General features: G+C 35.8%; 1 protein-coding gene across 1 annotated transcript in view; it reads right to left on the reverse strand.

Annotated features, from left to right (window-relative positions):
* LOC134232130 (protein bicaudal C homolog 1-like) overlaps positions 1 to 17,452 on the reverse strand; it is a 262,980-nt gene that overhangs the window by 24,337 nt on the left and 221,191 nt on the right. The window contains exons 18-19 of the mRNA XM_062714082.1: positions 15,378 to 15,532; positions 72 to 171 (exon numbers count right to left, since the gene is read on the reverse strand). Coding sequence (XP_062570066.1) covers positions 72 to 171; positions 15,378 to 15,532 — 255 coding nt within the window. The remainder of the gene's footprint in view (positions 1 to 71; positions 172 to 15,377; positions 15,533 to 17,452) is intronic.

Below are 17,452 nucleotides of genomic sequence, written 5' to 3' on the forward strand. Positions count from 1 at the left end.
ATACGTGTAAAATAACTTCATTTTTAAAGCTCAATCAATCAACTGTTTATTTTACTGTTTAAAGACATTACCTGCAATAGCCAGCAGCATTTTCCTTCTTGCACCAAATGTTGTTATTCCTAGTTCTCTTAAATCAGTTTCTGTAAGTGTCAGAAATGTTGCCAAATCAATCTACAATGCAAAAGAATTTAAACAAAATATATTTTCAAATTGCTTTGGTCTGAGATATTACAACAAATGATAACAAAGGCCACTGCGCCACACTGCTCACTTGAGCACATAGGCTAGGTAAAAACACAAATCAGCTCAGTATTGAAAAGTTTACTGGGGGGGATGGGGGCTAATTTTTACACTACTGAAAAATGCTACCATCCCAGTATAGATTTGCTATTCTTGAAAAGAAGATTTTTAAAGATTTTTTTTTACAACATACTACTTTGTAAAAATGACCTCCCATATTGTGGCCCTCCCCACCCCCTCCCCTTGGGTCTTGATTTAAAACAAGAGGCCCATGGGCCACATTGCACAACTGAGCACTGAGGCTAGGAAAAAAGCAAAATCAATCCAGTTTTGAAAAGCTAAAATGCATGCAGTCCCAACCTACCCCTAAAAGGTATAAAGGGGGATGATTTGAATTAACTTGAATCTGCAAAGAATGCTTACATATTTCTTTGACTTACTGTGGCTTTTTTCCCTATTAGTTTGAACTTTCATTTCTGCCCCACTCTACCCCAGGGTTTAGGATTTGAAAAAACAATTGAATCAACACTACTTGAGGATGCTTCCTGATAAAAATGATCAATCATGTTCTTAAGAAAATTTTTAAAGATTTTTCCCATGTATTCCAATGTAAAACTTTGGAGGTCCATTGTGGCCCCACCCAACCTTATTATGATTTGAACAAACTTGAATTTACACTACCTGAGGATGCTTCCTGATAACAAGAGGCCCAGGAGCCACAGCCCTCACCTGAGCACATTGGCTAGGAAAAAGCACAAATCATATCAGAATTGAACCAGAAGTCTCTGTCGAGACTGTAGCTCTTCTGGTTTGTACTTATAACAAAGGATGAGAAAAGAAGTCATTGCCATCAGACAAAAACTGTAGAAGAAGTAGCGTTTTAAAGGAATTTCACAGACATTTCTATTTTTAGCAACAATAGCAACACTGTTCATCGAAATCAAAAACCCATGCACTATTTTATGTATCTTAGTGTAGTCTACTTGTTCGCAAGTTATATTGAAATCAGACCAAAATTGTAGAAGGAGTAGCATTTTAAAGTAATTTCACAAAAAATTCTATTTTTAGTAACCATGGCAACACCATTCATTGAAATCAAAAACCGAATTTTATGTATCTTAGTGTAGTCTACTTGTGTGCCAAGTTATATTGAAATCAGACCAAAACTGTAGGAGGAGTAGCATTTTGAAAAATTGTTTACAGACAGACGGACGGACGGTGGACACATTACTATCGCAGAAGCTCTTCTTACAATCTTTTAATAAGTGGAGATTATTATAGTTAATTAATATTTTCAAAGACTGTATTTTTACACAAATGAAGTTTAGAATATATTTTTTTAAAAATAGAGTTGTTAAATAAGGAAGTCAGGAGAAGATTTTTTTATTCCTAAAAATAAACTACAGGTTTATAAGACAAGAGGCCCATGGGCCACATCGCTCACCTGAGCACCAAGGGTAGGACTAGTATAAAATGGCTTTTTATTGTAAAGTTTAAATCCAAAAGTAGTCCCATGACCCATCATGGATTTGCTATTTTTTAGAAAATGATTGAGAAGAAGATTTTTAAAGAATTTTCCTATATATTTCTATGTAAAACTTTGGTCGGCCATTTTGGCCCCACCCTACCCCCAGGGGGTCATGATTTGAACAAAATTGAATCTACACTACCTGAACATGCTTCCATATAAATACGATGAATAATGGCTTTGTCATTCTTGAGAAGAAGATTTTTAAAGAATTTTCCTATATATCTCTATGTAAAACTTTGGTCGGCCATTTTGGCCCCGCCCTACCCCCGGGGGTCATGATTTGAACAAACTTGAATCTACACTACCTGAGCATACTTCCATATATATATGATGAATTATGGCTTTGTCATTCTTGAGAAGAAGATTTTTAAAGAATTTTCCTATATATTTCTATGTAAAACATTGGTCGGTTATTTTGGCCCCGCCCTACCCCGGGGGTCATGATTTGAATAAACTTGAATCTACACTACCTGAGCATGCTTCCATATAAATATGATGAATTATGGCTTTGTCATTCTTGAGAAGAAGATTTTTAAAGAATTTTCCTATATATTTCTATGTAAAACTTTGGTCGGCCATTTTGGCCCCGCCCTACCCCCAGGGGTCATGATTTGAACAAACTTGAATCTACACTACCTGAGCATGTTTCCATATAAATATGATGAATTATGGCTTTGTCATTCTTGAGAAGAAGATTTTTAAAGAATTTTCCTATATATTTCTATGTAAAACCTTGGTCGGCCATTTTGGCCCCGCCCTTACCCGTAGGGTCATGATTTGAACAAACTTGAATCTACACTACATGAGCATGCTCCCATATAAATATGATGAATTATGGCTTTGTCATTCTTGAGAAGAAGATTTTTAAAGAATTTTCCTATATATTTCTATGTAAAACTTTGGTCGGCCATTTTGGCCCCGCCCTACCCCCGGGGGTCATGATTTGAACAAAATTGAATCTTCACTACCTGAGGATGTTTCCCCATAAGTTTCATCTTTCCTGGCACAGTGGTTCTTGAGAAGAAGATTTTTAAAATATACCACTAAATTTTCATTAATTCCCAATTATCTCCCCTTGAATAAGGGTGTGGCCCTTCATTTGAACAAACTTGAATCCCCTTCACCCAAGGATACTTTGTGGCAAGTTTGGTTGAAACTGGCCCAGCGGTTCTTGAGAAGAAGTCGAAAATGTGAAAAGTTTACAGACAGACGGACAGACGGACAGACAGACAGACGGACAGACAGACAGACGGACGCCGGACAAATTGTGATCAGAAAAGCTCATTTGAGCCTTCGGCTCAGGTGAGCTAAAAAAAATATATACATGTAGGCCTATTTTATTATTTAATGTAAAATTATATAGGGTGAATTCACCATGCATCGGACACCCTTGTACTTCAACAAGTTCTAGCAATATCGCTACCAACAGAAAATTATCAAAATGGAGCTTAACATTTAATTTGTGATCAAAATATCAATTTAGGACACAGTTATATGCCCTTTATTAAGAAAATATCCTCAAAAATCGAGTTTTTAGGAATAACTGAGAATTCACCATGGATCGGACATTGTTTACCATGCATCGGACAGACAGTATTTAGACCGGAAAAATAGCATACCTTTATCACAGTGCTTTAAAATCCTTGATATGGATATATTTTCATCTTTTATCTAAGAAATAACCCTCAACTTAAATTTAATTGACGATATCGTTGCAAAAGTGTAGAACAATTCAAGAGACCTCACTCTGCCTTAGAAATGCTTTAAAATGCTTATAATGCGGTAATTTGCACCTTTTTCTCATGGTTAATCATACTCTAATTCCAGACGTCATATATCGATAACTTGTATTTTGACTGAAAATATAGAGTTTTTATTTTCTTTTTCCGCCAAAAACAGCTGTCAGCTGGGTTTTGTATGAAAATGGTAGTGCTTACCTTTGCATCGAAAAGTGTCCGATGCATAGTTAATTTGTGTCCGATGTATGGAGATATGAACATACTTGTGAAAACCAGCTCTAAAAACAATTATACGAATATTGAAGTGAAATTTCTTTAAAATTTATGTAAAATTACCAATCTTTGACTTTATTCACTGAAGTCTGACTCGTTCCGTTGAAGTCGAATTTTAAGAACGATAACTCTAATAATCGCAAAATCATAAATTTCTGTTTATTCCCCTTTGATGATGTAAAATATGACGTAACTTCAAGGCCATTCTTGGAATATTTTTATCACAACATGATAATAATAATCTGTATCATTAAAAAATTTAAATCTTCAGCTTCAAGACAGAAACAAATAAATACACGGGACTCCTAAGTTGAAAGAGAGTTTATTGTCTAAAGTTGTCCGAAGCAAGGTATGTGTCCGATGCATGGTGAATTCACCCTACTCCAAATATGCATTCGCACTATTTAAAAAAATCATTACCCCGTTACTTTAAAAGTTATATATCAAAAGCCTGAAAGGCTTCAACGGCGTCGAACAAGAAAAACAATTTCAAAAGATCAGCAGATAGGTCAGGTGAGTGACTCCGGTAACATAATAATAAAATTAAAAAATAGTCTTAACACAAATACAGTATAGGGCCTTATGTCCTGGTCCGAATGAGGCAGGGTTAGAATTGACCAAACATCGTCAGAAATGTTCATGCTCAATATCAATCTAATTTCTTTTCAGTAAATCGAAGACCTATGAAGGGTTTCATAAATTATTCTAATTAATTGCCATTGTCAGAGCGTTGTTCTGTTGTAAAGTGATTGTATCTAAACTACAATCATGACTGTACTGTTACAAGTACGATCGACTTACGAAAGGGCGCGGTAAACAAATGGAGGAAATGAATAAGTACAGTAATACTGGCATTACTGGTCAATATCATCGGTTGTTTTCGGATAAAATTGGATTGAAGATAGTAAAAGTAAAGCTAAGATTAAGAAATTCAATCGTTATAGTCTTGTTGTATTCGTGTTTATTTTGTAATCATTTTATCGTCTTTAAGATTGTTTACAGTAATCGTCCCAAAATGTAATTCATGTCATTCGATGCACCCTCTCTGTAGAAATTCATCCGCAACAACCATAACGTTTTTCTTGCGTAAAAATTAAACATAATATCGTTGTTTTGTAGCAGAATTAATTGAAGATACAATTGATTTAATTTTATATTCAAACTATTATTCATTGTGAACGTTTTAAAAGAAATTGGTTTACAGCTGTTGCTATTTTCTATTGCGGATGCATCCACTGACACATTTGTTCGCGTAAACCTGACTGATCGCTAGATGATGATCGAGCAAGCTCGACTCCATAATAAGATTTTTTAATTGAACAAGAGGCCCATGGGCCACATCGCTCACCTGAGCACTGTGGCTAGGAAAAAGTAGAAATTGGTTTATCATTGAAAAGTTTAAATCCAAAAGTAGTCCCATGACCAATCATGGCTTTGCTATTCTTGGGAAGATGATTTTTAAAGAATTTTCCTATATATGTCTATGTAAAACTTTGATCGGCCATTGTGGCCCCGCCCTCCCTACCCCCCGGGGGTCATGATTTGAACAAACTTGAATCTACACTACCAGAGGATGCTTCATTATAAATATGATCAATTATAGCTTTTCTATTCTTGAGATTTTTTAAAGAATTTACCAATATATTTCTAGGTAAAACTTTGGTCGGCCATTGTGGCCCGCCCTACCCCCAGGGATCATGATTTGAACAAATCTGAATCTACACTACCTGAGGATACTTCTGTATAAATATGATCAATTATGGCTTTGCTATTCTTGAAAAGAAGATTTTTAAAGATTTGTTCAACGTTTCTATGTAAAACATGGATTCCAGGTTGTGGCCCCGCCCTACCCCCAGGGGTCATGATTTGAAGAAATTTGAATCTACACTACCTGAGGATGTTTCCCCATACGTTTCATCTTTCCTGGCACAGTTGTTCTTGAGAAGAAGATTTTTGAAACATGCCACCAAATTTTCATTAATTCCCAATTATCTCCCCTTGAATGAGGGCATGGCCCTTCATTTGAACAAACTTGAATCCCCTTCACCCAAGGATGCTTTATGGCAAGTTTGGTTGAAATTGGTTTAGCGGTTCTTCAGAAGAAATCAAAAATGTGAAAGTTTACAGACGGACAGACAGACAGACAGATAGACGCCGGACAATATGTGATCAGAAAAGCTCACTTGAGCCTTCGGCTCAGGTGAGCTAAAAAGCTACATGCATTACAAGCACCACATTAAAAAAAGAGTATTCCATGCAACCCTCAAATAAAACCTAACAATTTATTAAATGACCATGAAATACAAGAGGCCCGTGGGCCTTATAGGTCACCTGAGCATTATGCAACAACTTAACAGTGATTTAATTTGATTCATGTTTTAAGCCAGATGCTATGGCATTCACAATTTTGAAAGAGGCACCATTGATCATCATAACAATACACTTAACAGTTGCTTAGTTTGTTTACTTAATACCGGTCCCATAGGCAGGGTAGGGGAACAAAAAATGCATTTCAAGTAATCAGTAATATTCAGCAATAATCAGTAATGCCCTTATCACACATGAACCCCTGACCCTTAGGCTTAGATCCACACATTGCACAAATTTTGAAAAGGCACTCTTGCTTTTCAAAAATACTTGATTAAAATCAAGGAGCAGATCTCAAAGAATTCATCAAGTTTCAGTATATAAGTATATAAGTACCCCCCCCCCCCCCATGGTACCCCTGACCCTGGGGCCTTGAAATTCATAATTCTGGAAGATTAGGGCCCTTGCTCATCATAACTATATAGGTAGTTCATCTGCTTACCCAAGAGCAGGGAAGAAAACTTTCAAAGATTTAATGTATTTTCACTATATAATCAATAGAGCCCCACCCTTACACCAGAACCCCTGATCCTAGGGCCATAAAATCAAAATTTTGGAAGAGGTATTCTTGCTCATCATAACTATGTACTTAGTTTATTTAATTCCTAGGGGCAGAAAAGAATTTTTTTCAAAGAATTCATGTATTTTCACTATATAATCAATAGAGCCCCGCCCTAACACCTGAACCCTGACCCTGGGGCCATAAAATTCACAATTTTGGTAGAGGTACTCTTGCTTATCATAACTATGCACTTAGTTAGTTTATCTAATACCCAGGAGCAGAGAAGAAGATTTTCATAGAATTCATGTATTTTCACTATTTAATCAATAGAGCCCCACCCTTACACCAGAACCCCTGACCCTAGGGCCATAATATCACAATTTTGGTAGAGGCACTCTTGCTCATCATAACTAAGCACTTAGTTAGTTTATTTAATACCTAGGAGCAGAGAAGAAGATTTTCAAAGAATTCATGAATTTTCACTATATAATCTATAGAGCCCCACCCTAACACCAGAACCCCTGACCCTGGGGCCATAAAAATCACAATTTTGGTAGAGGTACTCTTGCTCATCATAACTATGCACTGAGTTAGTTTATTTAATACCCAGGAGCAGAGAAGAAGATTTTCAAAGAATTCATGAATTTTCACTATATAATCTATAGAGCCCCGCTCTAACACCAGAACCTCTGACCATGGGGCCTTAAAATTCACAATTTTAGTAGAGGCACTCTTGCTCATCATAACTATGTTCTTAGTTGGTTTATTTTATACCCAGTAGCAGAGAAGAAGATTTTCAAAGAAATAATGCATTTTCACTATATACTTATTTAGCCCCGCCCTAGTACTAGAACCCCTGACCCCGGGGCCATGAATTTCACAATTTTGGTAGAGGACTCAATGCTGATTACAATCATGCAAACAGTTTGATTGCTTGATGTCCAGGAGTAAAGAAGAAGATTTTTAAAGATTGCATTAATTTTAGTGGTTTTTGCCCCACCCCCCAGGCCCCAGGGGGGCAGGAACCATGAAATTCATAATTTTTGTTCCCCTTCACCCATAGATGCTTTGTGCCAATATTCATTGAAATTGGTGCAGCGGTTTCAGAGAAGAAGCTGAAAATGTTCAAATGTTAACGCACAACACACAACATACAACACACGACGACGGACGAAAACAGATAGCAATAGGTCACCTGAGTAACTCAGGTGACCTAAAAATATGCTACCATTCTTCCTTCACATTAACAATGTAAACAATTATCGGGAAATTTATTAATGAATTAGTTTTTAATTTATAAGAGTATATTTATTTTAAAAGAGAACATTTATTTAAAAAAATAATCAGTTGAAAATAATGGGAATTGTGATTTATTCCTTTTTAGGTCAACTGAGTAACTCAGGTGACCTATTGCTATCCGTTTTCGTCTGTCGTCGTCCGTCGTGCGTCGTGTGTCGTGTGTTAACATTTGAACATTTTCAGCTTCTTCTCTGAAACCACTGAACCAATTTCAACCAAATTTGGTATACAGCATTTATGGGTGAAGGGGAACAAAAATTGTGAATTTCATGGTCCCCGCCCCCCTGGGGCCTGAGGGGTGGGGCCAAAACCACTAAAATTAGTGCAATCTTTAAAAATCTTCTTCTTTACTCCTGGACATCAAGCAGGCAAACTGTTGACATGAATGTAATGAGCATTGAGTCCTCTACCAAAATTGTGAAATTCATGCCTCTGGGTCAGGGGTTCTAGTGCTAGGGCGGGGCTATATAGATTATATAGTGAAAATGCATTATTTCTTTTAAAATCTTCTTCTCTGCTCCTGGGTATTATACAAACTAACTAAGTACATAGTTATGATGAGCAAGGGTACCTCTTCCAGATTTGTGAATTTTATGGCCCCAGGGTCAGGGGTTCTGGTGTTAGGGTGGGGCTCTATTGATTATATAGTGAAAATGCATTTATTCTTTGAAAATCTTCTTCTCTGCTTCTGGGTATTAAATAAACTAACTAAGCACATATTTATGATGAGGAAGAGTGCCTTTTCCAAATTTGTGAATTTTATGGCCCCAGGGTCAGGGGTTCTGGTGTTAGGGCGGGGCTCTATTGATTATATAGTGAAAATGCATTTATTCTTTGAAATTCTTCTTCTCTGCTTCTGAGTATTAAATAAACTAACTAAGCACATAGTTATGATGAGCAAGAGTGCCTCTTCCAGATTTGTGAATTTTATGGCCCCAGGGTTAGGAGTCCTGGTGTTAGGGCGGGGCTCTATTGATCATATACTGAAAATGCATTTATTCTTTGAAAATCTTCTCTGCTTTTGGGTATTAAATAAACTAACTGAGCACATAGTTATGATGAGCAAGAGTGCCTCCTATAAAATTGTGAATTTTATGCCCCCTTGGTCAGAGGAGGGGGGGGGGGCTACATAGTCTTAAAATAAATTAATGCTTTTAAATCTGCTCTTTGGTATTAATCAACCATTTTGTTTTAAAATTTGCAAAATTTTGAAATATGTGGCCCCTTGGGTCAGTGGTTCCTTTGGGGTGAGGTGCACAACTGGGTATAAAGTGGAAGTGCATTTTCTCTTTGTTACTCTGATCTACCTCTTGGTATTAAGTAAATAGAGTAAGCATGCTAAGTTAATAATTATGATAAGCAATGGTGCCTCTTTCAAAATTGTGAATTGTGAATTTCATGGCTTCTGGTTTAAACCAAATTCAAGTGTTTGAAAGCTTTTACACAATACTCAGGTGACCAATAAGGCCCGTGGGCCTCTTGTTTGTTTTGCTAAAGTTTACCTGGCCAATTAATGCATATAGAAGAGGCCCAAGGGCCTTGAATCACTCTTCTGATAAATTGTACAATCTATCACTTGTATTTGAAGCCTCTAACTCGAAGTATCCTAAGACCCAAATAGCATCAACTGACCAAGTTTGATGATTCTTAGTCAGTTAGGAGTGAAGATATTTTAATAAAGCAATAAAAAACCATAAGTAGGTCGTAGTGACCTACTTTAAGATTGAAGTTTTCTGATGGACTCAAGATGCATTAATAGACAAAGATTGAAGATTCTAAGCCATTAAGTCTTTGAGATATTTAAAAATAGGTCACTGTGATCTACTTTTTTTGTTTACATTTTCCGAAAATCCAAGACGCATCAACTGACAAAGTTTGCTGATTCTAAGCAAATGAGTACTCAAGATACATAAATATAGCCATAAAATGTCACAGGTAGATCATTGTAACCTATTTTTAAGTAGACCATTTTCAAAAACCCAAGATACGTTAACTGACAAAGTTTGATGATTCTAAGCCAATACGTACCTGAGATATTCAAAAGGTGGTCACAATGACATTCTTGGAAAACCCAGTGGTGGACCACAATTCTTTGAATTGCTTGTTTTTATATAGTAATGTAGCTGAAAACACCCACATTCCAATATGTGCTTGATGTTAATGTTCTCATATGGAATCATCAATGTTTGTTTGGGACCAATGTTCATTTATTTTGTTGGTCATCATTATACACAGATTTGCAAACCCATGACAATTATTTTGTAAACATGTTTATATCTGGATTTTTTCTTCTATATATACCACTTACCCATGGAATTAGGTCCCAACAAGAGATGTTTGTAAAACACTTATGCCCCCCCCCCCCCCCACAATTGGAAATTTTCTGATTCAAAAAGAGCAAAAGTCAAAAATGTCAAAAAAGGTGAAATTGTACCCAAAACAGATCTTGACCTAGATATTCATCTGATAAATCTATAAACTAAATATCATTATCAGTATGTGCAACCTCTGCCAAACTGCAAATAATTGGAATTTTTCTATGTACAAGGGGGCATAACTCTGTCAAAAATCATGGGATCGTATCCAAAACAAAACTTGACCTAGATATTCATCTGATGTATCTGTATACTAAATTTCATTTCAGTATGTGCAACCCCTGCGATGAAAATGAATGGAAACTGCAAATAATTGGAATTTTTCTACGTCCAAGGGGCATAACTCTGTCAACAAGAAGCCCACGGGCCTTATAGGTCACCTGTGTATCCTGTAACAACTTTCCAACAATTGAATTTGATTCATGTTTTAAACCAGAGGCCATGAAATTCACAATTTTGAAAGAGATAACATTGCTTATCATCCTTATACACTTCGCATGTTTACTTTCAAATTGGTTACTTAATACCCAGAGGTAGATCAGAGCAACAAAGAGAAAATGAATTTCTATTTATAACCAGTTGTGCACCCACCCCACAGAAACCACTGACCCTAGGGCCACATATTTCAAAATTTTGGAAATTTCATCATGAATTTTATTTTATCATAAATTGATGATTAATATCAAAGTGCAGATTTCAAAGCATTAATTTATATTCAGACTATGTACCCTCCCTCTCCAAATATGACCCAAGGGCCCAGAAATTAACCATTTAGGAAGAAAACAGATCTTGACCTAGATATTCATCTGATAAATCTATAAACTAAATACATGTATCATTATCAGTATGTGCAACCTCTGCCAAACTGATGTACAAGGGGGGCAGCTTTCCAAAACAAAATTATAAAAATGTTCTTACATGTACATCATTGGCAGTCCCCAGGAGCAAAGGAAAAGTTTTTCAAAGAATATATCTATTTTCATTATACAAACATTTGAGCCCCACACTAACACAAGAAGCCCTGACCCAGGGGCCCTGATATTCACAAATCTCAAAGAGGCATTCTTCCTTTTCATAACTTTGTACATAGTTCATTGGTTTAATATCCAGGCGCAGAAAAGAAGATTTCAAAGAAATAATCCATTTTCACAAATAATCTTTATAGCCCTGTCCTAGCACTAACACCCCTGACCCTAGGGCCTTGAAATTCACAATTTTGGAAGAGACAGCCTTATTCAACATAACTATGCACTTGGTTAGTTTATTTAATGCCCCTGAGCAGAGAAAAAGAATTTCAAAGAATTTATGCATTTTCACTATATAATTGACTATATAGCCCTGCCCTAGCACTAGAACCCCTGACCCTGGAGCCATGAAATTAAAAATCTTGGAAGAGGCAGCCTCATTCAACGTAACTATGCACTTGGATAGTTTATTTAATGCCCATGCGTGAAAAGAAGTATTTCAAAGAATTTATGCATTTTCACTATATAATCTAATGTATATAGCCCACCCCCTAGCACAAACACCCCTGACCATGGGGATAGAAATTATCAATTTTGGAAGAGGCAGCCTTATTCAGCATAACTATGCACTTGGTTAGTTTATTTAATGCCCATGAGCAGAGAAGATTTCAAAGAATTTATGCATTTTCACTATATAATCTATGTAGCCCACCCCCTAGCACTAGAACCCCTGACCCTGGGGCCTTGAAATTCACAATTTTGGAAGAGGCAGCCTTATTTAACATGACTATGCACTTGGTTAGTTTATTTAATGCCCATGAGCAGAGGAGAAGAATTTCAAAGAATTAATGCATTTTCACTATATAATCTATATAGCCCCACCCTAGCACTAGAACACCTGACCCTGGGGCCATGAATTGTGAAGAAAATGAACGGAAACTAAGTGCACCGACAGACCGACAGCAGTAAAGCAATACTGTTAAAGTGGAAAGTTTGAAGAGGAGGAAACATTCACTATTTTGACGAATTACTTTAGCTTGTCAAAGTTTCCTCTTGTCAATTTTTTTTATTCTTTGTCGTTCCCTGGTGAAGGTGCTTTAGGTATATGGTGTAATCATGCATCATTGTCTTCCTTATATACTGCAAATGCCAATCCCGAAAAGATAATAACATTGTATACAGCATATAAACTTACATGAAATATTAATCTAGTTTTAAAAACGTAAAAATAATATATAAAATATCAGCTTGCAATTGAACTTTTACTTGATAAATTAGTCAAACACATACAGGTGACTTTAATGCCCATGAGCAGAGGAGAAGAATTTCAAAGAATTAATGCATTCTTCAGTATATAATCGTTTATTTTCCCTATATAACTAAGCAAAGAACTATATGCGGTATATTGCCATATATTGTGCCCCCCAAGATCAAACTTTGATGGAGATATATTTAATTAAGTTCTTAAACAGGGGAGTATATGCCACTTCAAAGCACTGAATATTTTCACAAGTAATGACGCCACATGTACGAGGACGTCACAAACATGACGTAAATTTCAGTTTTTTTATGAATTTTACAGAAAATTGTACATATTTCGTCGATATTTTGAGTAAAAGTCACCGAGCGCATGTGTGAAGGATGCTACTTTGATATAATGTGTAATGATAATATCAATGAAATATGTCAATATATACTGAACAAACTTGCGCTCTATAAATTTTAAAGCTAAAATTGTTGAAATTTTGTCCATTTAAACTCTTACATGAAAAAGGATATAAAATCGGACTAGTTTTAAAAACGTCATAAAAACATAAATGTGAATACACTGCTTTGACACTATAATATTTTCTGTTAATTTATATTTCTCATACAATTTATTGAATTCAGCACATTTCAGAAAGTTTTCAAAATTTGACTTTTGTGGGGGCAAATATATGCAATATACCGCATATAGTTCTTTACTCCTGATCTCTTGAACTTCTATCTCTCAAAGTTCTCTATCTCTCGAACCAAAACCTGGGTTCCGTTACACATATTTCATTGAATTTTACTCTCTCGAAGTTTTGATTGCGCGTGTATACATGCCGATCAAGCGTAAAATTGAGCCTGCACTTACCTGAAAAAACAATGAATGCCTGGGGCTAGCATGGAGGTGTTAATTGGGTGTTTACATAGATGTCACTACACCTGTGGGGCGTCTGAGTGTGTTGATATTTAAGCATTGAATTCATATTTTGGGATGTCTGCAGTCCTATAACTTACCTGGCCGTGCTGACAAATTGAATACCGCGCGTTAGCGCGGTATTATAATTTGTCGGCACGGCCAGGTGTGTTATAGGACCGAAGACATCCCAAAATATAAATTCAATGCTTATATTTACATTCTCTAATTTTGCTTTATCATATTTGTTTATTTCCATCGTGTTGAATGTGAATTTAGCGCCCTTCAGTATTGGTGTGCTTAATAAATGTAATAGCCGTTCGTGACGTTGGAAAGCCGTTTGTGACGTTGGATAGTTAAATAACGCAAATAAACATTGCAAGGAAATAAAATGACAAATTAGTTTTTGATGCACATTTGCTGTATTTTATGTTAATTTAAAAAGGGTATTACTTAAAAATGAAATGAGTCAAAACAATATACATTTTGGTATTCCTGCATATTGAAAATGCATGTAGTTCCTACTGTGTATTCTGCCGCGCTGTGACAAGGTTTCATGTGTGTTATAGAAATTTTAACGTCGTAGATTTCTATTGGATTTCATTAAAAAAAATTATACTGAATGTAAATATAATTAATCGGATATTATTGGAAAATTATAAATTCACAACTTATTTTGACTTGAAACTGAGACGATAATTTTTAGAAAATAAATTTATAGACGTTCGTTTCAATGACTTCCCATAGACTAGGAACTTTTATTAGAGTCTACATAATCCCAGTATGGCAAATATTGCACAAGAAATTCCTTTCTCAAGGACTGAATACCATTTAAGAAAAATCTGGTGATCACTGGTGAAGGGCCCGATCAAGCCGCGGAATAGCCAAACCGACAATTGTTATTCAGGTTTCATGTTATCATGAAATAAAAAAAAATAAATATTGAAACTTCAGGAATTTGTTTTATTTATTCGAAATACGATCATTGTTGTTGATATCAAGTACATTACCTGTAAAATACGATTGAAAATGTGCAATTACTTTATTTACATATACTTCCGGTATGTATAATAGTAGAACATCGATGGTCGGAACTGAAAATTCTGGATTTGATTTACTTTCTATCTCTCGAACCCCTTGATCTCTCAAACTTTTCTTGCGGTCCCTTGAACTTCGAGAGATCGAGAGTCACTTGTATTTAAACGACTCAATTATATATGGTACATTGATATGTAATTACTACCATGCCCTGCCGATCGGCAGGTAGTATAACCTACAGTTACACAAAAACAAACAAAAACTTCCGTTTATCAATTAATTTATTTAATTATAACTACTTTAAACATATCGTTAGTTTTTACAGGTCTGGAGGAGATAATTGTTTCTGACATTTCATGAAAAAAGTCGGTGGGTTCCGTCAATACCGACCGCAGTGAAGGCATTTTAGCCAGCATAACATGCTTACTGGCAAAAAAATAACTTGGAAAAACTACCCTTTTAACTAATTCTACATAAATTTAGTTGTAGCTATGGACTTGTCCGTACTTTGTCGTTGATACTCACATGCAGAAATTGGTAACAGTGTAAGGAAAATAAAGAAAGATAACTCATTTTTATTTTGCACAGTAAAAAAATTGTCAAAGTTTTCACTCGTCAATTTTTTTAAGATGAAGAAATTGTCAAACTTTCGTACTGCCAATATAACCACTTGTACAGTAGGCCCTCCCTTCTTCTAAGAGGGGCATAAAAACTGGTAAAAGTTTGATTGTGCATGACTATTGAATCCAAATGATTTGATTCCACAGTAATAATAATATTGAATTAACAATGAAGTTTATTTCATTATGCTAAAGAAATCTGGAAATCATTCTCACTCAAATTATATCATCCCCTGTATTCTGTACTTGGGAACTACTACTCACCTCTTGCTGTCGGAACAGATCACTATATTTTCCAAGTCCTAGTTTACTAAAAAGTTCTGGCAAGTCTGTGTGGTCACTGTCCCAAAAACTGTTGACTGGTGGTATATTAGCACTGTCTACATGATTACTACTGCTTAGATAATCATTGAAGTCACCTGTTAGGAAAGAAAGATGTTCCAATTTGAATTTCATAAAACAGTTGTTAAAACCAATATTGCCCTGCCTTATGTTACAAGCATCCATAATTTGCAATTCCCAAAGCATCACTTTAATGCTTCAAATGACTTTGAGACAGATCCACATTTACATGTTATTGTAATCTGTGTACCAAAGAATTTAGTGTGCCACATTATGTTAGTTGCTCTGAAACAAGAGGCCCGTTGGCTCCACTGCTCACATGAGCAAACTGGCAATAAAAAGCACAATTCAGTTCAGAATTTGAAAGTTTACAAGGTGGCAAACTTAAGTTTAACATGACCTAAGGATGCTTCCAATCAATAAAACTAATGGATTTACTGTTCTTAAACTGAGTATTTTAAAAATTTTTATTGAAAGCTGATTGTCCATTTTGGCTTCTCTCTATCCCTTGAGGATCTTGATTTAAATTATCATGCATCTACACTACCTGATGCTTTCATATTAATATGACTTATTACATGGCTTTACTTTTGTTAGATTTTTAAAGATTCATCCTCTGTTTCCTAATGGCTATTAAAATACTTTCATCTCCCACTGTGGCCCCACCCTACCCTCTGGGGTAATCCTTTGAACAAACTTGAACTAACTCTGCCTGAATATGTATGCATATGAATTTTGACAAATCATAGCTTTGTTGTTTTGGGGAAGAATTTTTTCTTTCTTTTTATTCCTATGTAAGAAATCTTGGGAAGAATTTTATCTTTCTTTTTATTCCTATGTAAGAAATTTGATCCCTCACTGTGGCCCACATGCCCAGACTACCTCCCCCCCCCCCAGGGGGGCATCATTTGAAACAAGAGGCCCAGGGGCCACATCGCTCACCTGAGCACATCGACTAGGAAAAAGCACATATCAGATCAGAACTGAAAGTTTACTGGGGGGGGGGGGCTTCAATTTTAATACTATTTGAGAATGCCTTCATATCAATACAGCATATGACTTTGCTGTTATTGATAAAAAGATTTCTTTTTTAAACATTTTGTTCCTACCGGTATATATTATTTGGTAAAAATTTGAATTTGATTCCCCATTGTTTCCCTCCCTATCCTAAAGGGCCATGATTTGAACAAATTTAAATCTTCAATACATGAGGATGCTTACACGCCAATATGACTAAACGTAGCTTTTCTGTTCTTGGGATTTTTTCCTTTATTTGTTCCACCATAGTGGCCCCACCCTACCCTTTGGGGTTATGATTTGAACAAATTTAATTCTACACTACATGAGAATGCTTCAATATAAATACTAGTACTACTAATCATGGCTTTGCTATTCCTGATAAGAGGACTTTTAAATATATTTTAATGTAAAACTTGGATCCCCCATTTTAGCCCCACCCTACCCCCAGGGGTCATAATTTGAACAAACTAGAATCTACACTACCTGAGGATGATTCCATATAAATATCTCTAATCATGGCTTTAAAGTACTTGAAAAGAAGATTTCAAAAGTTTTCCATATATATTCCTATGTAAAACTTTGATCGGCCATTTTGGCCCCACCCTACCCCAGGGGGTCATGATTTGAATAAACTTGAATCTACACTACCTGAGGATAATTTCACATAACTTTCATCTTTCCTGTCTCAATGGTACTTGAGAAAAAGATTTTACAAGATTTTTCCTATATATTCCTATGTAAAACTTTGATTGACCATTTTGGCCCCACCCTACCCCCGGGGGTCATGATTTGAACAAATTTGAATCTACACTACCTGAGGCTAATTTCACCCGAGTTTCATCTTTCCTGGCAGAGTGGTTCTTGAGATGAAGATTATTTAAAGATTTTTCCAATATATTCCTATGTAAAACTCTGATCGGCCATTTTGGCCCCACCCTACCCCAGGGGGTCATGATTTGAACAAACTTAAATCTACA

This window comes from Saccostrea cucullata, unplaced genomic scaffold, assembly GCF_032062105.1.
Source record: "Saccostrea cucullata isolate Sc308-1 unplaced genomic scaffold, CSIRO_AGI_Scuc_v1 ctg492, whole genome shotgun sequence".
NCBI lineage: Eukaryota > Metazoa > Mollusca > Bivalvia > Ostreida > Ostreidae > Saccostrea > Saccostrea cuccullata.